The sequence below is a fragment of the Sander lucioperca genome, chromosome 6 (assembly GCF_008315115.2).
Source record: "Sander lucioperca isolate FBNREF2018 chromosome 6, SLUC_FBN_1.2, whole genome shotgun sequence".
NCBI lineage: Eukaryota > Metazoa > Chordata > Actinopteri > Perciformes > Percidae > Sander > Sander lucioperca.
In genome coordinates this window covers 41,266,031-41,290,681 of record NC_050178.1, presented here as the reverse complement: position 1 = coordinate 41,290,681, position 24,651 = coordinate 41,266,031, and the positions used below count along the sequence as shown (strand labels likewise).

Below are 24,651 nucleotides of genomic sequence, written 5' to 3'. Positions count from 1 at the left end.
GGTCTGAGCAAGCTTAATTCGCAGCGCATTTCCAAAGGGGCGTCACCAACGGACGCCGCTCAATGCCTCTGAGCGCAATTGGATAGTCCTTCAACCAATCAGACTAACGATCTGGGTAACATAGCAGCAACAGCGGCATCAACGGGTTGCTGCCGAAGCGGTGGCCGTCATGTTGAATGTAAACAAGAAGCTGCTTGCCTTCGCTGCGCTATCGTCATCATGTGACCTTGTTATTTGTACACGCTGTGACTATACAAATCACAACATGTAAATGGGAAAATGTTGGCGTTATTTTGTCACTTATTGGGAGCAGTAGGCTAGTTGGAGCCAGTTACCTCCAGGATCTGTGCTAAGCTAGGCTAGCGGTGGGTGCGTCAGACAGAGTTACGACACGCACGGAGATGAGAAGGGTATGTATGACCTTATCTAACTCTGGGGGATATGGTGAATAAGCTAAAGTCCCAATAAGTCGGCGTGTTCCTTTAAGATCAGGATTTTTTTAACTTATTAGAGGCGCAGAACCCCACACTGCAACTTTTCGGAATTGTTCCAAGCAAAAATACAATTGTAAATATGACAAAGAGTAAAGATTAACCGCCAACAAGGTCTACACTCATTAATTAGAATGGTTTGTTTTCCACTATGGCATAAACGGAAACGTTTTAGTGGCCGCTCCCAGTAATGCCGACCAAGTCTATGCCTGACAATGGACACCTCGTTGGGCAGTAACCCTTACTTATCTCCCTTGGAAAGTTTCCACCTTGAATATTCACAGAACATTGCAACTCTGGTCATGAGCATTAAAGAAAAACAGAACATGGAGAAGGGTCAAAGCACAGCTGTGCAGGCCGACCCTACCTTGAGTCGGCTGCTGACTTGTTTGAGCTGTTGAATTCCAGGCAAGCATGACAGGGGAACAGGCATTAGATTTCCAGGGAGCGGGGAAGAGGAGAGGCAGGGTTGATGAGCTCTGGCTGCCGGCTGTTCTTAACCTTCAACCTGTCTGGTCAGGTGGGAGACACATGTGACTCTTGTTTGTACTGTACTCCCCATATCTGAGGCAGGGAAAAACAAAACAGACTGTAAACAAACAGAAACTCTGACCTTTTTTTATTATCCAGTGTTTGTTCCAAACACTTGTTTTGTTTTGCAAGCAAGTCTCCTCAAAGAACAAACCGGCATCTAATAATCGACAGCACAGCAAGTTCTTTCCATACGAACTGTTGCCTTGTTTAGAGCTCCCGGAATTTCCATTATTTCATATTCTTTCTTAACTATTTTCAAAGCTCAGATAAAAAAAGTTGACATGCTCAATTCTTTTTTTCTTTTTTTCATGTCTCCTTTTATTTATTGTTTCATGTTAAAATGTTTGTGTTTGGAGTAGGGCTGCACGATATGAGGAAAATATGCGATAACATTGAATATCAATATTACTTAAATAATAAATAAATAAACGGATGTAAAAGTGTACTCATCTCTGCTGCTTTTAGTATTCTGCTGAAATTGCTTGTTGAATTTCAAGCAAATGAAAGGAAATCATTTCCAACATTCTTTTATTGAAGAAATTGAACATTGAATTGAATATAAAAAGGCACCACTAAATAAAGAATGGCTGCTACATTTTAAAGTGCAGTTTTCTTTCACTAACACAAAAACTCTCTGAGTGTCTTTCGCGATACGTCGTAGCCTTTCGCGATGTATTTATTGCACCAGTTGGTATCGCCATGGCGATTAAAAAAAAAACAAAAAAAAAAACCAACATATATTGTGCAGCCCTAGTTTGGAGCAGGAATACGTATGCTTTTAATCCCAGTAGCTACACCCCTTTTAGCAGGACACTTGACCCATAATTACAGCTGAATTTGTATGTGTTGTATAAATGGAACGGATGGAAACACTTGGAGCTTTTTAAGTCATCACAGGCGAGGCAATCCTCTGAGCAAAGTGAAAATAAATAGATAGATAAACATACGCAGGGCCAAGTCACGTGGCCGAGTTGCCCGGGCCCCAGCTGATGATGGTGTCCGTGCCTCAGTGCTTCACAGATTAGCATTGTTATCAGCACAACTCTCTAATAAGGCTCTTTTCTATCTTCTTGATATTTATGATGGATAATGCCCATTTTCCATTTTCTTTGTTCCTCCAATTTTTTCGCTCATGATATTGCAGCTTTGAATTATTCTGTGGTAAAATTAATGAGAAAGTAGATTTATGGGTTTCATTTGTTTGTCAATTCGAAAATTAATTGGGTGTTAATTTTAGCCATCGCCTCATCAGTGCCGGTTCCAAGCATGCGCGCATTACTTTGCATTCATTGTAGCCATTCTCTGCTTTATTGTGGGTCACTAGTTTTGCATACATTAAAATAGCCCCGCGGCTCATTCTCTTGATTACTTTCGGAGATGCCATGCATTTGGAAATTTACGCCTTTCCGTTACAATTATGAAAATTTTGCATGGAATGACAGTGCATGTAAAATAGCCATTACCCCCCCCCTTTTATGTAGCTTTGAAAAAAAGAAAGAAAGCAGGCCCTTCTTTTTTCTGCATGTGGAAAAATTTCTTTTATTTGAAAAATAAATGGGGGTGAATAACGTCAGCCCATGGTTTATTTCAAATGGCATTTAATTTTGGCCGAGACTGTGTTTCTAATTGGTGTCTCAAAAGGGGAGTTGGTGCAAGCAAGGGCCTGTAGGTGGAGTTGTGGCTGGCTGCATCCCATCCCATAGTATCCCTCTTGCTCACTCCTTGTTTAGAAAATCCCATTATGGAGGGAGGCCGTGCCAGACTGGAGGGGTGAGCCGGGTCAACATCTGTCTGGAGGGAGAGGGGGGCCGGCTCTAGCCCCAACCCAGAGAACAGGGCCTGTAGGCCGGGCCCAAGCTGCTCAGACAGGCCTCTAAAGTGTGGGGGCGTTGTGACACACAACTGAACCGGCACAGGCCACAGTGTCAGATGACTCACTCGGATATGCTTCTCGCAAGGAGGGCTTCTACAGGAGAGGAGCTGTAAACCATAGTGAACTTTTTGGGTTTGATTTTTGTTCTGGTACAGTTTTAGCACGCCGTAGCCCACAACTGCTACTGATCATACTGAGCTGGGAGACTGTCCCAGAACCATGATTTGAAAGGGAAGTGCTTCTTATAGTGCTGTTAATTTTTTAATAATCCCCATGTCTAGATTATTATCTCAACTATGCTCTGTAAATATTCTTATGTGACAAGTTGTCAACATCAATTTCCTATCTGTCAGCCTGAGTGTGTGTCCCCATGGTGTCTGGGAGTGTGTCTACATCTTGTTTAGATCTGGACCTCTGGGGACACGGTGCCTGTGTAGTTGAGCACACATTAACTTGCATCGGCTCTCCTATTACACGCCTTAAATGCAACACCATAAATCTGCATTTAGTTCCATTTTCACCTTCTTTCATGATGAGGCCCAGTGTTTTAAAGGCATTTATTCTGCTTCATATAAATAATTAATCAGCCAAGTTAATTCGCTTCTGTCTGACTTGGTCAGCTTCATTAACCGCCCTGGAATTGGGAGGCTGGATGCGTTGTGCCACTGAGGCCTGCGACCAACGCACAACAGCTGTAAATCATTCTACTGATTTGAGGAATACGGGCGCAGAAATGCACCAGCGCCACTGGCACTCATCCCCATGGAGACAGAGAGGGGCGGGGGGGATTCATGTCTGTCTGGCTTTTGTGTATCCAAAAGCAGAACAGAGGTTGTAAAATGTAAGCAAATAGCTGTGTATTCACATTTAACACAGATTACCACTGTCATATGTTAAAATAACACAAAAAGCATGCAATGACAGGTAAAACTACACAGCCAGTATTGGTAGGTTATCCTTTTGAGTTAGATTACGTTATTAAAGACAACGTTTTTTCCAACAACTCAAAGGGGTTTATTTATATCAGACCTGTATTTTGGTGTTAATTGAGCACCCCTGAAGGATTTGACTGTTTTCGCCGGGCCTCAGATTAGATGTTTCTCATGGAGATTCTTTGGCAGGCCTCACACAGTCACCCTGTTTCCCATTAAAAAGCTATTCTGCCGTGGTTCTTCTGGGAGCCATGCGAGTAAATATATCCATTTCCATAGAAAGTGTTTTGTTTTGGAGGTTCAGTGTTTTCTTGGGCTCCTCCACTCTCACTCAACTCAGGTTGGGTTCCTCTGCGATGTGTGCTGGACCCCAACCCCGTCCACCGCACCCCTGCATATAGGCTACCCCATAATGGAGAACACAAACAAAACCTGAGTCCCACTCCCTCTTCTCCGGCCCAGTATGGACTTGTCATCTGCAAAGGATCTGCACCGGAAAAGACAAAACAGGTCATTATTCTGTGCAGAAGCAGCCTGTGAGCGTGTGCATGTGTGTTTGCTTTATTGCATATGCCACAAGCAAACAAACAAGACACAAGGAAGCACAAACCGACAGGGAAACCTGCAATAAAAGTGAAATTGTGTGGGAAGGATATGACAGATGTTTATAGTTTGGCCCAGAGTTGAAATGCGACCTCATTGCTGTGTGTTTTAACAGCTGTTTCTCCCCGTCTCCATCCCTGTTTTCTGTCTTTCTGTGTCTTCGCTCAGGTTTTTTAAGTCATGATGCAAGAATCTGGGACCGAGGCAATGAGCAACGGACCAGCCAATCAAAATGGAGGAGCGAGTGTGGAGGGCGGATCCGGGGAGGTACGAACCAAGAGCGCCACGCCGTCAATGGAGGTGACTGCAGCTGACCTCCTGCATCTCCAGCAGCACCAGGTAGACCAGACCCCCTTTCGCACCTGTCTTCACTTTATTAAGCCATGATAACAGCAGGCTTCTTCCCCCTCTTAAAGTGCCACTTAATATTTCATTCCACCTCAAAGTACATCTAGTACATAACACATTATTATTATTATTTATGTATATTGAGGCCCTTCTTGAATATTTAAAGAAGGGGAAGTGCTCTCTCTGTGTGATTGTGTTTGGTTGTGAACGTGTTTATCGTAGCATGCAGCATCTGCATTTTGGTGAAATATTTATCGCAGTGTTCTGACATAATTTAAGTATGTAGGTGCCGCATGATTTTGTAGACAGTTAAGAAAGCATGACCTCCAATAGGATGACAGCATTTTCCCCTGGCTCATTGTAAACACACCTCACACTCACAACTAATGCCACACTCTGCCTTGTTAACCAATGAGATGCGGAGATGCACGCCGGCAAAGCCCTAAACATTTTCACCATCTCAGACTTGAGGCAAACAGACAAGCTCTTTCTGTTGGTGTCAGCGTTATGTGTGGCACACGACAGTGTGTTTAAGGAAACAGCATTGAAAAGATCAGTGTGTCTTCTGCTATCTTGGTCTATCCGACAGGACGACAACGGTTGTTGTCAGGAGCTGTTTGGTGATGATGCACAGGCTCTGTGCCGCTGTCTGTTGTCACAGCGCATCCATCAGCATTTGCACAGGGAGGGCAACAATGCTGCAGCATGGAACATGGGAGACATGACACTGTAACATATAGAGCTGAGCAATAATCCACTGTTATCATTTATAATCTTTCAGCAGAATCATTAGGACATCAGTATATGGTGCTGTGACACTGTTGTCAGGATAATCAGGAAATTCATTCATACCTCATTTTGACAAAACAAGTATGAATCATTTTTCATAAACAGCTTAGCATTACTGCACGACATCTCACATGGTGTAATGTGCAGGTCAATTCAGTGATAATCAGTTGTATACATCCTTTTATCATGGTAAGACAAATTATTCATTTTTAGTGTGTCGTTCAGCACTATTTATATATCACTTGAATAGTAAGTGAATGACCTAATAAGTGATTATTTTACATTGTGATTAGTCATATATTGTCATTATTTCCCCCCTTTACCCATGCTTCATTTAATTGTAGAGTTGAGAGATAATTATTGGTAGAGGGGCAAACATACAATAAAGGCCAAAAGTACATGGTGTGTGCCTTGGAACAGGATGCCTCTGTTAAACACGTATTTCAGGGTATTAAGTGGGACAGTATTGGATTAAATACCAGAGAAGAAGCTGATCAGTAAGTACAAAGAGAGTGTCAGCATGCGTCCTGCTGTGTTTTAGTTCTGTAGGCCTTACCAGATCTGCTCTTCATCCCCACTCCCCCAGCTCCAGAGCCCACCTCCCACCCATCTTTTTTTCCAGCTCAAAATGAGCATGTCGTCAGTGAGAAAATCACAGCCATACTGAATTCATTACTGCAGTAGTCACACAAAACCATAGATAAAATATCAATAACTGCAGGCCGCAGTTGAGTAAACAGTTGCACTGAAACTTAATTCCTGTTGACTTTTCCTTCTTTATGTGCCAGGGGCACATTCTGATTCGCTCTGCAAAGACAACAGGGTTACAACTTTGATGAATTGACACAGGGGAGAGAGGGAGAGAAAAGTGTCATGGATGTGCACTTGACACCAAGAAGGGATGGAAATAAAGCCTCCCCGCTAGGATAGAGCCAGTCGTCCAAGCATGGTCTCTGTTTTCTAGCCATCCAGAAAGAACTATTACTCCCCAGATTCTCCTCTGGCATTTAAAGGAAGGAAAAACGAGCAACTCTTTTTTTCCCAATTCAATGGATTACAGTCGTATTTCCTGCCCTCTGCTTTCTACTGTGGTAAATACCAAGTGTTTTTTGCTTCATGCCTTATAAAAAAATCTGGTGGTTAATTTCTGTGGCCTGCAGTTGGAATTGAAACAGAGGGACGCGTATTCATTGTTGTGTGTGATAAACGGCGCATGGATGGGGACGGAGGACGAGATGTCTTCACTCTCAGCTCCTGACACTGGGCTTTGATAGGCTACTTACCATGGCAGTGTTACTGGGAAGGCAGGCAGTCTTGTTATTCTCCCATTAGACTAACCCAGGATTTTCACTCATGCACCATGAACCATGTTAATTGTCCCCAGGGCATTACGATCTTCACTCAATTACTTGATAACTTTTTACTTTAGTGGCATTTCACAGTCTTTCTTTCAAGTTTTATTTGCAGCTTGCACTAATACGCTTTTAACTGACATGCATTCTTTGTTCTCCACGACTGCAAAGATGCTATTACCCCTTTAGGGGATGCAAAAATCAATCTAAAATCTTCTCTGACTCAAAGTGCAAATGTCTGAGAGTCCCCTGAGTGAGCGGGAACAACAAACCTGGCAGTGGCATATCATTTATTCTTATTAGGCAACATAACTATGAAAGACAGTCCTCATTAATAAAGATGGGGGATGAAATAATTGTAATGTGTTTGATCATCTTGATTCTGACAGGGGAATTCATCTTGTAGACTAGTCAGATTTGGGGGAAGTGGACCATAAGCTTGAGTTAAGCATCTCTATTAGTAAGTCAAATACTGTTTGTTAAGAAGTAAGGATGAAAAGAAGGCGCCGTCTCTCTTCTTTTTTTCTCTCTAAAATGCTGTAGAAATGTCGCAGATTTCACTTTTTTGAGGAACTCGGAGAGATATCAGTTGTGTCGTAACGGTTAGACGTTAAAGTGTGCTCATTAATGTTTGTTGTGCATCCTGTAGCTTTTTTAGGCTGTGCTCAGTTGTTTGCAACTGCTTATGTACAATGTATGAGTATCTCCTTTTGTTTTTTTAGAACATGAATATAACATCTTTTTCACAACATATGTGTTTGCCCCAGAACTTCAGTATGTTTATTTTCTCAGTGCTTGTGTTGCAGAAGTTGTGGTTGTAACGTTGTCCTCATGAGGAAGTGAAGCTAATGTACAACAGCAAAAACAACAAAAACAATAGTATGAAAGAGGAGTGTTGTGCAATAACCTGTTTTGTGATTTAAATGATTTTGCAACAGGATGTTGTGTTGCTGTAGCAGTCAAATAAACACACAGTGACAATAATGTTAGAGACTTTGTATTAGCTTCTGTCTTCAGGACATTCAACTCCCTCCACATATTTTCTGTTATATATGGTCAGCATTTATAACATCTCATATGTTTGACCATGGAATAGATTCCTTCATTGAAATTTGGTTCAACTGATACAACTGTAGAGCATTAAATATTGATATCCTGTCTTGTATAAGAGCCCTTTTAATCAAGTTAGAGAGATTTCTAAAATATCCGCCTGTCTCTTCCTCTCAGTGATACTGTACAAATCCCTGTAACAATAATCTCAAAAGGAAAAACGAAAACAGTGATGAATAATTGCTTTTCTTTTATTGCATACACATCCATCCATTCTGCTTTGTCAAACAAGTGCCTTTAAGCTTTGTTAAACATCATAAGATAAGGCCAGCCAATTATGTCTTTTTCTTTTTTTTTCCCTTTCTCTCTGCCTTCGTTGTTGGGGTGTCCGTCGTGTTGCGTGTGCAGAGAGGAGAGAGTGACACGCATAACAGTGGCCACAGAAAGAGCTGAGCGGGCACAGGTTTCCTGTTTGCATAATGCAGGGCTTACATGGTCCCTTGTGGAGGCTTGAGAAGGTGGAAATGCACGTCTTTGCCACCGTCACCGAGCTCAGCTTCAGGGGGAGGTGCTAGATGATAAGCCTCGTTATCACAGTACACTCACACAGGTACACACCCAGAGACACACACACATATAAACACATAGATGCTCAGACAAAATAGAGGCCCAAAGGCCTTGCCTGCCAATGCAGGGCCTGCTGGTTTATGGTGTCCAGTCCACATTATGGGCTAATGGTCAGACTGAATGGAGTTAACAGCGTCAGCTCAGAGAGGAGGCCAGAGAGCATTTGCTGCCTAAGATCTCTGCTAATCGCATGTACTCCGCCGCAGAGCGGAGGGCAAGAGGGAGAGAGTGCTATACCTGGATTGAAATATGGTGTTTCACAAGAAGAACGCAGCCTTATCACTGCACTTTTGAATTGAATTCCTGCTAGTATCTCTGTATTTGCTCTACTGCAGAATTATAAATCTGTGCAGTACAGTGCTGTATTTGACATACATGTAATAAAGGCTTCTTTCCTCTTCTTTGGTGCTTTTTAACCAATAGCTGCGGTGCATTATGCTACTGAATGTGTGCTTCCGTCCCAAGCCATGTCTTCTGACTCATGGACACATGCAGTTTGTGCAAGTGTGCATCCACAGAGCGGCTCACACTGAACGCATCCCAGTCCCCACGGTCTCCCTGTGCATACTCATCCATTTCTCGGAGCTCTCAGGTATCTTCATGTATACTGTTCATATTGTCAGAGGAGGCCAAGCCGAGGCTCCAACTTATTGGAAAATCTGGCGGAGAGGATAACATCAGTGTTATGACACTGCATATTGCCCTAAATTGCTTTATTGGTAAAATGATAGTGCTCGTCCAATTTGAATAATTTTATGGAATCCCTCACTGAACAGTTTAATTATGTTATCACACAACTGGCAACATCTGTCTTTATACCACAGCACATGACAGTTTTATTACAGGCTAAATTTCTTTGCTGGTTCTGGCAATTGATGTGTGATCTGATTAATAATCACACAGATGGAGGTGAAAATTGAACAGTGATGCGCTGCTATGTTGAAAAATGGAGGAAATAATTATAAATAAAAAACACAGCCTGCTTCACTGGAAATATCCCGACTGTTTTTACTCAGGCTTAAGCTTCTCTTGAATCTTAATGCTTTTTTAACACAGCATTTTTTTTTATTTTTATCAGGAAACAAAATCTGTTTAGTCTAGGTACAGCTTTTCAAATCCTTTGTCATCTTGGTTTTGTTGGTAAGGTTTTGGGAGGTAAACCACCCAGCACCTCTCCTTTGTCTTATGGATGCCTTCCAAGACAGCCAGCCTATGAACTCATCCATTTTGTTGAGTCTACCTCCAGCCGCTGCTCTTCGACTGGGAAGAGATGAAGCACAGGTTGCATGTGTGCCGAAGCCATAGTTTAAAATAGTTGACTGTTGCTCGGGTCGACATCCTGTTTACACACCCTGCTTATGTGGGCAGCAGGAGGGGGATCACAGGAGTTGTTTGACATTGTGGTACTCAGAATGGACACACACACACACACACACACACACACACACACACACACACACACACACACACACACACACACACACACACACACCTTAATTTCCATCTCATTTCAGCACATAAGAAAGGAAACAAAGTGTGTCAACATGCATATGAGTAATGTAATTGTTATACTTTCTGCACTAACATGATCTCAGTCACTACCTGGTATCAAAGGCTTCCTATTAGGAATTATAGTTCTCCTTTTGAAGAAGAAGACATTGTCAGTAGTTGATCTTTGTGAAAAGAGTACTCCACAGATATAACATTGTCTGACTTTTTTATTCTATGCATTCTTCTTCCTTGTCAAAACCTGGCACCTACATTTCCCATGATACAACTTGACTGCCGACAGCTAGGTCAGAGAATCGGGTGTGTATGCTAGTAGCGGCTACTGTAGCAGAGATGAGGAGTAGGCTACAGAGGTCTGGTAAGCTCACTTCTTTCCAGCTCTACACCCCTAATTTTTTTTAATTTATTTTCAAACTTGTAGTTTTCAGTCCCAACCGACGCTGACTCAAGTGACATCACTTGAGGCAATTCATCAGACTTCACTGTGTGGACCTCTGCCTCACTCCGGGCGCTATTATGGAACCCACGTTTACGCAAGGTAACATAACCTGATTTGTTCAGGTCCTATCCCCTGACCAATCGGCTATCCTAACCTTAAAGCGTAACTCTCGCCAAAATGCAACCTAGGGTCTTTTTGTGAATGTACCCGAGTCAAACTTTCGGTTAAAAGCATATTTAGGACGGAATCTCCACTTTTAAGATTTACCGTATTTTCGTTTTTCGGTCAAATGGCCTTTTGAATGGGAGTGCTAGGGGCACTTTTATGCTAGCCTCAAAATCGCTATTTTTAAAACACTAAGAAGGCTCGACACAACATGAGACTTTGCTTGAATTATTGCCAGGGGCTCTACACCTTAACGAAAGCATTGACAACATTGTTTGTGCACCCAGACTTTACTAAAAAGAAAGGTTTTGAGCAACTCACTGTAGCTGTTGTTGTTTACGCTATCCGGCATCTTCCCAGTCAAAAATAGGCGATCTCCGAATGCGAATGAACGGACTCCATAGGAGGAAAGTCATTCTTATATGAGGCTCCATTTTCAACTACAAGGTCAATATTGTGTTTCACTAACGACAAAACAACAAATTTTCCGTGCATTTATATGGAACTAAGCTTTTGGAGCTTTCCATCTTTACTCTCCTCCCTCGACTATTTTTGACTGGCTTGATAGACGGCGACCAGAAGAACAACAGCTACAGTGAGTTGCTCAAAACCTTTGTTTTTAGTAAACTCTGGGTACGCAAACAATGTTCTCAATGCTTTCGTTAAGGTGTAGAGCCCCTGGTGATACTTCGAGCAAAGTCTCATGTTGTGTCGAGCCTTCTTAGTGTTTTAAAAATAGCTATTTTGAGGCTAGCATAAAAGTGCCCCTAGCACTCCCATTCAAAAGGCCATTTGACTGAAAAATGAAAATACGGTAAATCTTAAAAGTGGCGATTCCGTCCTAAATATGCTTTTAAACGAAAGTTTGACTCGGGTACATTCACAAAAAAAAACCTAGGTTGCATTTTGGCGAGACTTACGCTTTAACTACTCAAAGTCAATGCCTAACCCCAACCAATCGAGCTGCTTCGTAGGGCAGGACTTGCCTAGAAGTTACAGGGTCCATAATAACGCCACTCCCGGCCACTAGGAGACGGGAGGAGTGCAGGCAGCAGCTCCGGAGACAAATCTTTAGTTAGCAACTGTAGCAACTTTAATTCAGACAGCGCAAAGCTGTCTGACAGCGCTGGGGGTCACAGTGGGCTGGTGGCCAGCAACAGGACTGGGTCTAACCTGTGTAATGGCACTAACGGAAAGTCTGCTGATCCTGCGGGGAGTTAGGGCGGTCCGGGATCAACAAACTTTCTGTTAACCCTAACCCATTTACCGAGCTGCTGAGAAAGAATCCTAGAGGAACCGCTGATACGATTCTTAATATTGATCTGGTTTCTTGCGTATGCAAATGTAGCCCGTGAAAAACGGATTCTGCCTCCTCTGTCTTTAAGGCTTGATATACTGTGTGTCCCTGTGGAGAATTGGTGGATGAGGAAACTTCTCAAGTACGTGTGCACATACAAATGCCTCCCATGTAAATGATGCAAGTGTATGCTGGTATCATTAGGAAGAGTGAAGTGGCTCTCATTGTGTGGCGCCCGGATGGTCTTTGATGGCCGCGGTCTGCGTGTTTGTGCTGAACTGGGCAACTCTAAACTTTGAGCAGGTGTCTGAAGCAGCTGGCTGGAGGCAGACGGGGAAACACGTCTGCATCAGTTCTGTATTATATGGCTTAGAGAGAGGCCTCGCCTAGCCAGAGGACTAATGCATCCTCAATGTTTTATTTAAAGTAGTGTCAACAACTGCCTCTGAATGCACCACATCAAGACGCACACACAAATCCTCACAAATGCCCACACACACACACACACACACACACACACACATAGGCACAGAGTAATTTTGCGCTGTTTAGCTGAACAACTTGTGTGTTTAGTGTTGTAAATAAGTAACCGTTTTAACAGGGCCTCAGGAGACTGTGGTTGGGAAAGTACACGCTCAGACATGACTGGCTTTAATAGCCATTGTCAAAGCACTGTTCCAACAAAACCCTTTCTTCACGGGATTGGAATGTTTACATGTAGTTGAATAATAATGCCATTTTAAGGAAAAGCTACTCTTTAAGGATAGCGAATCTGACCCAATTTATTAGGAATAGACTTAAGGATGCACAATTCCTCTTGGGAAAACATTCAAGCGCATGGCCTATTCATTTTTAATGAGAGCACTACTTTAAAAACTTCATAGAATTAATATGTATCAGTGAAGTCTTTCCTGTGCAGAAAACTTCAGGGTAATTAATATTCATAGGCTGTGCTTGTTAACACCCCAATGCTAGTGCAATGCAGATCCAATTAACATAGAATGGACCCCAAGGATTTGGGCAGATAAGGGTTAAATGAGCTATTGAAATTTAAACTGGGACTCTCTCCTCTTAAAACACTTATTTGTTTCAATAAGCCCTAATCCTTGTTGCAGATTAAGGCATTTTTTGGGTGCACATGTGAACGGCTACAGAGGTAGAGTTGCTTGAGAAACTCTGTATGTGCATTCAAAGTAGTGATGTGTGTGCTTTGGTAAATGTATGTGCATGTGCATGATATATGCAAGCATGTGCAGGTGCTTGTATACATGTATGCATAGAGGGCATCACCTACATAGCCAGGCTAATGGTAAAATCCTGTAGTGAGCCTGGCTTTTATATCTTATTCACGATCTCTTGACACAATGTGGATAATAGACATCAGTGTTCATTCTTGGCGCCCTGGCCGGGCTGGGTGACAGAGGGTGGGGGAGTGCTGGGGTTCAAAGAGAAGCTAGGTGACGGTAGCAAAATTCCTGTTTGCCACCTGCTGCCATTTGTTAGCACTCTGACTGCAAATAATGCCCCCCCCTCCCCCCCTGAGCATCGTGAGACAACTGTGCCTCTCGTATCTCAGCAAGAGGACTTAAGGACTAGATTTAAACAGGTGAGCTGACTGATGAAACTAGGATAAGGTGGCTTAAAAAGAAAGGAGATCATATATATATATATATATATATATATATATATATATATATATTTTTTTTTTTATTTTTTTTATTTTTTTTTATTTTACCTTTCCTTTAAAATGTGTTTTCACTAAAGTTAGTTCAGCAAACTTAAATCAAGTGAGAGAGAAAAACTTTACAAAAACTATAACCAGCCTGGAACTAAATGAAACTGAACTTTAATATTTGTAATGTGAATTAATTTAATGAACTGTCGAGGACAGGTTTGCATCTTGGTGGACAATAAAGTAAAAAAAAAAAGTAAAAAAAAAAAATGAACGGATCCAAAGTGATCTACATATTTCAAGAAAGAAAACAAACAAAACCAAAACACATTAATCATTATTATTGCTACATAGTTGTATATAGTAATGCCATAAACTGAATACATCAGCACTATGTAAACACAATAACGATGATGTAGGGTGATATATAGTGTGATGATATATATTGATAGAATTATTAATTTGTAGCCTTTCATTGATTATTTTATATCTTCAATGAACAGTTTGATAAGTTAAACAACAGCCTATTATGGATAGTTTTTCTTCTTTGGTTACAGATATATTTTAAAAATGTTATGTAAGTTTGTTTACCACACATTATAGAACCCCCCCCCCTGCATTGTGATACCATCACCACCATTTCAAGCTTTAAAAAAAAATAATCAAGATATACAGTAATATTGTAGTCAGATTGTCCAGCTGTATCTTTTTGCTGTATTGAGCTGGAAATGAGCCACAGACATAATGTACACATATACATCACAAGCCTGGATGGACCTTTTTTTGCTTGTTCAGCTTCCCTTGGCCCTTTCAAACTGTAATGGAAAGCCTTGCCCATCACAAACTACGTAACTAGTAAACTAAGTAGCTGGTCAAATTTAGCACTCAAGGACAATGTCACTAAAAGACTAAGGTTGACGATAACATACTAATAGCATAATTATAAAAGAAATTCAGCTTGTGGAGTAGTAATGAAATTCCCGCTTGTGTACAGTGTGTATCCGTTTTTTGTGTGATACAGAAACCAAACTGACATCTCTGTTTTTGACCCACATGGGTGGAATATGATAAATGACCAATGCTGATGATCAAATGAGCCTTCATTCGAAGTAAATATGCATGGACAGCCACACCATGTACAGGTCTCTTAGAGTAAATTTGATTGTTTGACATGTATTCACCCATCAAAGTATGTATCAGTGATTAATAACAACCCCCCCCTGCGCGTTCAACAGTGACATGGCCTCTATTTGAGAGAAAAATGGCACAGGTCGGTATTCACTGGTGAATAGCTGTATACCATTTAGAGAATGATATGCCGTGATGGGATGTCTCGTCATAAATAATAGTGATGGCACCTCCGCATCCTGTGAATGGCATGTGCCATAAATACTTAGCCAGGCCAGAGACAATGGTTCATATAAATCCTCATGCAACCTTTTTCTCTGTACCAAAAGGATATATATTATTTAAATGGACAGTAAAAACAAATGTTTTTTCCTCCTTGTTGGCGGCAGAGAGACCTCCAGAGCAGGACAATATGTGCCGCTCCCTCACTGTGGTCTCTGATGCACTGTTGTTATTTGCTTGTTTACAATCTTTGACATGATGTAATGGGATGGCTGTGAAAGTACTAGCCAGTAAATGGCACAGAAAATAAGACGGCCCTTTATGTCTTCCCCCTCCTCCTTTTTCCTCTTCTCCCCCCTTTCTTTCGTGTTTTTTTCCCCCCTGCAAACGGGGAATATGTTCTGCATTTGACTGAAGGAACATGAGCCTTGAATATAAGTAACTGTTTTTTGCATTAGGTACTCCCTGGAGGTAGGGGGAAAATATCATGTCCCTGCGTGAAATGTGAATGTGAAATCTAGCAGAAAGAAATATTTATGACCATTTTTTGCTTGATTAGAGCTGGATGCCTTAGGAGACGGTGAGTGGACAAAAGGGTTCTGCTTCTGGGCAGATGTTAAAGAAAGAGTTGTTTAGGGAGGAGTGCATTCTGTTCTGTGTGTGTGTGTGTGTGTGTGTGTGTGTGTGTGTGTGTGTGTGGGGTCGAGTTTGAAGCACGGTAGAGGAAATTGACTAAGTCCTACAAGAGTGTACTGGTAAGCAGATGGAGAGCACACAAGATCCATCACTGGACTTGTTCTCAGACACACAATCAAGTAATGTCTCAGATGCCAATGCTACATTTGATATTGAAAATGCTAATACAACTGTGATACTGGTCACAATTTATCATCCAGTTGAGGGCAACTGGGTTTTAGTCCAAGACACGGTCAACTGTTTAATGTTACTGCAATGTTTGTCTGAATTTGACTTTGATTTTACTGCTACTTTCCAAAGTAAAAAAAAAACAAACACAGACTGCCTTGTCTTTGGTGAAGAATACCTACTAAAAACACACGTTATACTAATCACTACTCAGTGCACACTGCCTACAACACATATTAATTATTATTAATTATTATTAATTTAGTGCTTCAGATGACCTTCCGGTGCTCTAAAACAACTCAAATTTAGTTTTATCTCAGTAATTTAGTTTTATCTTTTATCTAATGATACTACATTTTGTAAATCATTTACAATTTTACAAGCCTAAATTGATTTGGCCACACTAGCTTACATTATGCCATAGTATTAGTGCTTGATATGTTTGGCAAGTTATTGCTGTATTTTCCTTAATAATAATGATTAATTATGTTGTTTGATGCGGGCAGTGGCAGTGCTTTTGTAGATCATAATTAATAGCAAAAAGTTGCATTTTATTATTATTTTATTATTTTATTCTACTTCTACTGTAAATATTTTGATTCATATATGTGCATGCTCTTGAGAATGATGATGAATAGGAATTTCACCTGGTTAAAACACCTTTAGTGCAAGTACGGGACATCAAATTCACACAGCAGTATTTAAGCAGTACTGTAATTTTAGTTGTCATCACTCTGCATAATAATGTCTTGTATACGTGCCTTTCAAGAGCTAAAATTGCCACTTAGAAACTTGATAGTGTGGAATGTATCCCTCTGCCAACTATAACTTAATGCTGTTTTGTCTGCACATTTGCATATTTCATACCCAGTACATTATATTAGCATAGATTGCATGCAGTAATGGCGAGGGCCAAAATAAGGATTATTGAAAACCTACAGGGCCCACGCATGGATAATTGAGTTGTATGAATGGAAAACTGCACCTGGTCTAAGCAATTTTGTGTTTGCAACTGTTGTCAGTGAATGTGCATCCTATTATGGCACTATATGCAATTTCAGGGAGCGTGTTAGCTTGTGAATGTGTCATCTAACGGTATGTGCTCAGGGCCAATAGAGAGATATTTCCCTACTGTGTGCACGAATCCCCACTGTGCTACTTGGTATAAAACTTTGGATAATTAAACACAAACTCACTATTCCATGTTAGGCCAGGGAGAATCATCTCTGTAATCATCACCACTTGCAACAGGCTTATCAGTGTTGTGGTGCATCAGGACGGAAGTGCCAACATATAAATAATCAGTTAATTACTGTATTGATGCAATTGTCTTTGTTGCACAAGCAACTCATCTCTGGCAGCAGATTGATTGTGTTTAGATGGAGCTTGTGACAGGGGAGACGCCATAGCTCTTAGCGCCATTTCCAAGTATAAAATTGTGTTGTAGTATGATTCATTTTTCAATTTCTCTCTGCGGATATCTAATAATTGTGCCCATAGATAGCCAAGGGCTCTTATTAAACATTAACATGCAAAAGAAAAGTTAGAATCAGAAAGATGGTATTTTGGATTGAATAATGTAAAATATCTTTAGGGCTTCAGGGAAAGAAGCAAACTAGTCCAGGTTTATTCTTCAAATGTTTTCCACCACTGCAATGCCTACTCCTAATTACTGAGCTCTTATCTGCACACTCAACACTATATTTATTTTTCCTCATTGCTAAATGCAAATTTCTCTTAACCTTTTAATAACATATACATGTCAGTAATTTTTTAAAAGGGAGCATTAGAAATGTCAGTTGGACTCTGCCAGGATTGTGTTTTTAATTGGTATGTAAGTCTACTGGACAGACACTTTTTAATTTTTTAATTACATTTTTTGATAATTAATGGGAGACTGTCTCCAGCATATAAATGCTTGGCTCTTTGATCTGGTAAAGGGAGTGTTGCGAGGCACATGGTTCTTATTAACATTTACTGGCGTAAGAAGAGAGACACTTTGCCTTTAAGAAACCGAGCTTTAGAGGAGGTTCCTCCTTCAGGTCTCACTCTGTCTCCTTTTCCCTCTCTTTCTGTCGTTCTCTGCTTCTGCCTGTGCTGTCTCCATCACTTTGCTCACTTCCATATAATATCATCTTCATCTCAGATAGCTGTGGCACAGGGGAACTGCATTTGTTGATCAGATTTGGCTTGGCTGACGCCTCCTCCCAAGAAGTATGGGGATGTGCGTGTAATGCTTGCCTGAGCCCAGCCATCGCTGGCTGATTGAGTGGTCCTGCCTGTCACAGGACAAGATAACCATATCAGTAAATACTCTCCACTCCTCAGCCCCTCACCACCACACCATCGCTACCAGGGGCAGCGCTGCTCTCCACACACACACTGATGCATCTTGTGAATTCATTTTCAGCTCTTCTTTGTGTCATGAACCTATAACAGCCCAAATTGTGATACATATTTAGTGCATTCTTTTTTAAATCCATTTCTATCACAGCTATGAAAGATGCAAATAATAGCACATTCCATATTTAATACACGGCCATATTGTACCAGCTCTCTGCCTCTCCAAAGGGAATTCTGACTCAAGTTACAGTTAGCTTTTCTTCTCAATTTGATGAGGTCTCTAGTCGGTATCGCACCACCAGACTCGGGTTTCACAGTGCGATCTTTTGATATCCCCCTCTCTTCAAAACATCAGCGGCATCGAAGACGGATTGAATTAGCGATTTGTGGTTTATTTATCTCGATCTGAGAGTCATTTGGTGCTCTCTGTCTTAGCACTCAAGCTCAATGAAAACAATAAATGGTGTCCTTATCTTCTGGAGTGAAATCAAGATAGGCGCAGGAGGCTGTGAGTTATTTGTGGTTGATTTGGGGGGGAAAGGAGGGACAGGAAATGGACACCCCTCTCACATTACATCCCGCCATACAGCGGGAGAACGGGAGAGGCAGAGGGAAGGTTTTTAATCAGCAGAAAGATGTGCTTCTAATGTAAAAGTGTCAAAGATGTGCCTTAGCCCTGCAATGAGTGAAAGTCCTGTGTTAAATTGAAAACGGGGCCACTGGGATTTGGAGGTGAGAGAACTGGGACTCAGTGGTAGCAGCATCTTGGTCAATTATCACAGTCGCCTGTGCTCTGTTCTACTTTTGAGGCCTCTTCTCGTCTGTCTGTCTCACTACACAACCAAGGACACATGCAACAAAACAAGATCAGTCAATGTTGAATATGAGCAAATGTTTTTAAAATGGTTCATTTCTTAGTCCAGTGGTGATTCTTCCCTAAATCCCAAAAAAATGTGGTTTGGTTTGGTTCAGGTGGTTCCAAGTCTTTGCTTGCTTTATACTGTAGGTCATGAATGTAAGAGTGCTGTGTGTGCCTCGGTACCTCTACATGCCCTGCCTGTAGGAGCATCGCGCTAAATGCTCACGCTATAGCTGCATGCCCTGGCATATCCCAGCAGCCTCTCTGGCTGGAGAGAAAAGGATCACTTCCTGGCAGGTGCGATGTGGGGAGCCACAGCTCATGCTTTTTCGCTGACTCGCCACCAAGTGGGAAAAAAAGGAAAAAAAAATGGTAAACTAGAGTGGAGAAAAAAGGAAAGTTACCCACCACTCTATTAATATGTGTTCAGTCTGTTTCAGGCTGTTTTAACCACCTGAGCGGGAGCCAGGAAGCCAGCCCCATATTTTAACCAGATGTTTAGGAGGGGAAGGGAAAAGCCTCACAAGAGTCTTGCAATCAAAATAATTATCTTTACGGGTGGATGTTTACAAAGTGCTAATGTGATATTCTGCAGGCGTACTAACCGAGTCTGCTTTTATGTGTTAAACACGATAAATGCTTCTGTCTGTTAAAAGACAGACACCTTTTACTTTATATAGGAGCAATGCAGTTTATCAATGTCTTTTCAGCTTTCTCCAGAGAAGGGAGGAACGTCTGATCCTTCTACTCACTATGAGCCAGCAGACGGGACAGACAGGAGCGGATGCGGCCTCTTTGATAGACAGTCAAAGGAGCACCAGCAGTGATTTGTAGCCACAGGGCAACAGTACTGCTGTAACCTGTCCTCTTGCCAAGCTCTCATATCAGATGGAGGCATAGGTACAGGCGGTTCAGCATATTTTCATCATAATTCATAAGATCAAATTGTGATTTTTAATTTGATTCTGTATATATTTATTTATTACCTGATTGGGCGAGTCAAATAGACATTTGCAGTATGTAGGCTGAGATCTAATAGAATTCCCTCATTTTGCTTCAGGGGAGTTTGTTTTTGGAGCATATTAGCTTTGGCGCATTGTAGTCTGTTGGCCTTTTCTCTCAGGAATTGATGTTTAATTTGAATAATCACAAAAAGTGTGTTCTTTCGGTTTGCGGGGACATCAGTGTCCCAGATGAATAAAGAAGTAAATGAGGGGAAGAAAAACAGGTAATTATGCTGAACCAGTAAATGAATGACCCACTGACCCTCAGTCCTAATTGATTTGGTAGAGGCAAATCGTTTTTCATCACCCATTTTGATGTGGTTTTGCTAACTCTCTTTTAGCTTCTTTTTTTTTTTATAGATGTAATTAATTGGTTGTGTGAATAAAGAATCAAATACTAGAAACAGGGTTGGAGGACATCTGTGTCTCTTCCATTTACCGGCAGGGCAATTATAGTTGGCAGCCTGTGCTCTGTGGAATGATATCATATGAAAGAAGAACACAGACTTCACCTCCCACCAGAGTCATTATGCCCACAATGTTATTTAGCTTTATTTACTGTTCGAAAACCATACATGCATAACATTAACATACTGTTGAGTTGTTTGTAGAATAGTTATGGCTTGTAGGTACACAAATTATGCAAATGAATGAAACAGAAGTGTGCAGCAGCTGTGTGTATTTCAGAAATAGCATTGTTCGGAGAGTGGCTGCCCTGGGTCAGGCCTTCAACCTCACAGACCGCTGCAAATATGTGGCGGTCAGTGAGCGTGTGCCAAGTTACAATGCAACGCTACGTGTGCAAGCACACTGTCTGGGTGATGACATGTGCTACTTTGCATGTAAATTCTTTAGCGATTCACCTCCAAGTGAACCCACTGAGAGCGATTCTGGTGCTGGCTTAAAGACAGAGGTGTGTTTTTATGACTAGGTGAGGCACGTCCTCTCCAAGGCCCTCAAGCACTGTGTCCCTCTACCCTCCCCTTTAATCACTGTATCAACCACTCTCATAAACTCCATGAGGTGTGTATTAGTGTGTGTGTGTGTGTGTGTGTGTGTGTGTGTGTGTGTGTGTGTGTGTGTGTGTGTTTGCTTGTGTGTTTAAAAGTGTGTGTGTGTGTGTGTGTGTGTGTGAAAGCCATGTATATGCGTCCATGAGCATGTGCCCTTCCTTGTTTCCACATTTTTAAACTTAATCAGCAAAAATAAAAGCCGTTGTAAGCTAGCTCATATTAAAGAGGTGATTATTGGTAATAAATACTTTTTATACATACTTATTACAGAGGCAGTTTTCTTCTTGCGCTTAATGAGAGTAATTTGATTTGCTTGAGAGATTACAGTTTCCTAGAATTAATGCGGCAATCCCCATTCCAAGATAGAGTGAGATCTAAGATTCTTCACAGGTCGTGTGCTGCTAGATGCACCCCTCTCACATAGCAGCTAATGGAGTTGAACAGCAGTCTGTCATCCCCCCGCCCACCAACCTAGCAGCTCTATAGCCCACATGCCCTTGGTTCCTGCAGTGCTTGTTGTTTGGGCTACTTCTGCCACCTGCATTTTACTTTTACCTCTAATTCACACACCATCCGCTACTAAATGTGTCTCTCTGAAAAACAGGGGGATGGAGATTTATTGTATATATGCAATGTTCAGTCATCAATGAAAATTCAACATCTGGACAAATTATTCACCCAATTGCACTAATTCAAATGGTTTTCCAGTTGCATCAGGACCTGTTTTTTTCAACCATAGTTTTTTTCCCCTGTCTAATTCCCTCAGTTGGTCGTTGTTTAATATTTCCATCACATGTTTATGTAAGCCCTACAAGCGTAGTGCATAACTTAATTTGCACTGTGATCATCTTCTCACTTCGACATTTATTGAAGCCTGCAGCCTGCAGGTCTCAGCAACTAAAGCTGAAGGTGGCTCAGGCAGATTGAGGGTGGCCAATTCTGTCACCATACTGCACTCTGCATGTTAACTAAGCTTGAGGTGGTTTAGAAAAGTGCTTACACTCAAAGGACTTTTTTCGTGACTTGTTAGTCCATAAACACTCAGAATTGTGAACTGTGAATGTGGTTGGCCAATCTAATCTTAAATCCCAGACGACTACGAGTACGTCTGATGGCCTAAGATTTTATCTTTAGTGGTAGATAGACTGTCTTTAAAAAGAAATTGGTTGTTGCCTTAAAGCTACAGGCAGTAGCGGAGTGGCAATCGGGAGAGTCGGGACTTTTCCCAGTGGGCCGGTAGTGTTTCGAGGCCACGAAGGCCGGTCTGATAATAGTTATACATTGCCAGTTCTTAGCAACACCATACGGTGGCCTGGTGTGCAGGCGCTGCCCGGCCCACTGGTCAAACTGTGCAGCCTCTGCTCAACCCGTATGGCGGGACGCAGCAGCCTCTTATTTCAATACAAACACAGGCTAATCAGAAAGCACTAACGGTCACCAAGTGCAGGTCACAACCATGTCTAGGATTTTCAGAAATATAGGTGGATCAATGAGCGGCCCCTCCCCAAATGGCATAGCCCTGGTCGGCCTATGACGTAAAGCCATCGAGCACCTCTTTTTTTCCTCGTTACGTTTGGAAGTCTATCGGTAACCTTAACAGACGGTGTGTGAGTCTAATGATGGACAGCCAAAAAAGAAAAGGGGAAGGTGGCGCTGAGAAGGTCAGACTCAAAAGGAAAAAAAGGGATTGCATTGCTGTGCTGTGTGTTGTTCATTGATTCACCGGACCATCCGAACCCCCTAACAGTAAAAAAACACATACAACTGTGAACTTTGCCTTAATACTTTTCCTATTGAAAATTTATTTTTTCGTTCAGAACACAAGAGAAAATAAGAGTTTACTTGCAACACGTAATAAGCTAAATAATTGTTTTTCTCGAATATTTTCTTGAATATAATCACGATTAAATTTCGATTAATTGCACAGCACTATTTCCGATTTATTTTCAGATTCTCAGTTCTGAACATTTGCCTATTATTTGGTTATAAATTAGGGTGAAATACTTCTCGACTGGGCTTCACCATTGACATCTGATTGTCAGGTTCATTAATCAGCTAGTTTACTTGACAAAAACTTGCTGAAGATTTAGTGCAGATCGCAGCAGTTCCACAGATTTTTCAGCAACAGGTACATTTTTCCAAATTAAATGTAAATTGACTGCAGCTTTAGTTGATTGTGTAAATATAAACAGTTTTGTTGGCTAAAGTAGCTGCCACTCTTTCCATGGCAGCCATGTACAGGCCCTCGCTGCAAAATACAAACCTGTTTTGCCATTTATTGGGTTGTTGTATTAAACTAGAAAATGCATTTCCTGCAGAAAATGCTTGTGACTGCTGACCAGCTAAATTGCTTAAGCTAAACAAAATTGCTGGCTTTAATGCATAAGAAGGTAAAGCAGTGAGAACAGTTGGAAAAGTAGGAATGGTTTAAATTAGTGTAACTTTCAATGAAATGTTAAATAACACAAAAAAAAATTCTGAAAAGCTGTCACTAAGTTTTGACGTATAAATTGTGTATGGCAAGTAAATATTGTGGGCGTGAGAGCAAGTTATAGAGGTTTTAAGATTATTTTCCAAGGCTTCCCACTATAGGGATGTCATCACCCACTCTAGGTCATGCAATATTCACTCCATTATAAGCACTGAAAAAGCCTGAAGAAACACTTGACTTAAACAGTGATACCACACAAACTGTAAAAGATATCATGAAGCTGAATACAACTGTAATAGATAAAGGTTTTGTGAACAGTTTAAAGTTTGATTGACGTCTGTAGGTGAAAGTATGTAAGAGGAGTAGCATTTCAAAAAGGAAGAAGCCTGAAGAGGATTTGAAGATTGCTCCATTAACTTTAATGTAAAATAAAAAAATGTAAAAAGCTTAATATTTTAAAAAGTATAAATAGCAGAAACAAAGTTGAAGAAGTCCCATCATGTGCGTAAAGAGCTGAACATTTTGATATTTTAATGTTTTTTTGTAGCTGAAAGTATGCAGAAGTAAGAGGCGACCAAAGAAAGTTGAAGAATAAAGAATCGGATAACAATACTGTGAATGCTGAATGCTGCTGAATCAGTATTCACACAATAATGTTGATGCACGTAACGTAAAGCAGGGGTCATTTTGTTTTCAGCTTAACGTTTACCAAGAAAACAAGCTTTCTATATGGTTACATTTTGAGTGAGAGGAGGATGGTCTACTGGATTTTTTGTTGTTGGTTGTTTCAGCTTATCCTGCTTAAACATACAGTTTATGGCTGGGGGATTCTTCAGTTACCATCATTAGTGGTTCACTTGTCACCAAAGGACCAGTCAGGTGGTTCTGTTGGGTGACGTCATTAGACTGTAGGCACTTGTGCCTTCTTGATTGCGTTTGCATACATAACAAATGTCCTGGTTGTCAGAAAACCCTGTTTTTGTAACTTCACATGCTTTCCACAGTACATTTACACAATAATAAGCAGATTATTAAACATAATTCTAGATAGTTTTTTTATAGCTCTAAATTTGCATAGTGGCACACAAGTGGCAATCCCTTGTTTT

At 41.2% G+C, this 24,651-nt stretch overlaps 1 protein-coding gene across 13 annotated transcripts in view; it reads left to right on the top strand.

Moving 5' to 3' along the window:
- The window catches only part of foxp1b (forkhead box P1b), a 169,590-nt gene that overhangs the window by 76,778 nt on the left and 68,161 nt on the right, over positions 1–24,651 (top strand). For all 13 annotated transcript variants that reach the window (XM_036001752.1, XM_031280555.2, XM_031280564.2 and 10 more), the window contains one exon: positions 4,602–4,772. In XM_036001752.1, the coding sequence (XP_035857645.1) occupies positions 4,614–4,772 (159 nt within the window). In that variant the 5' untranslated portion in view covers positions 4,602–4,613. The remainder of the gene's footprint in view (positions 1–4,601; positions 4,773–24,651) is intronic.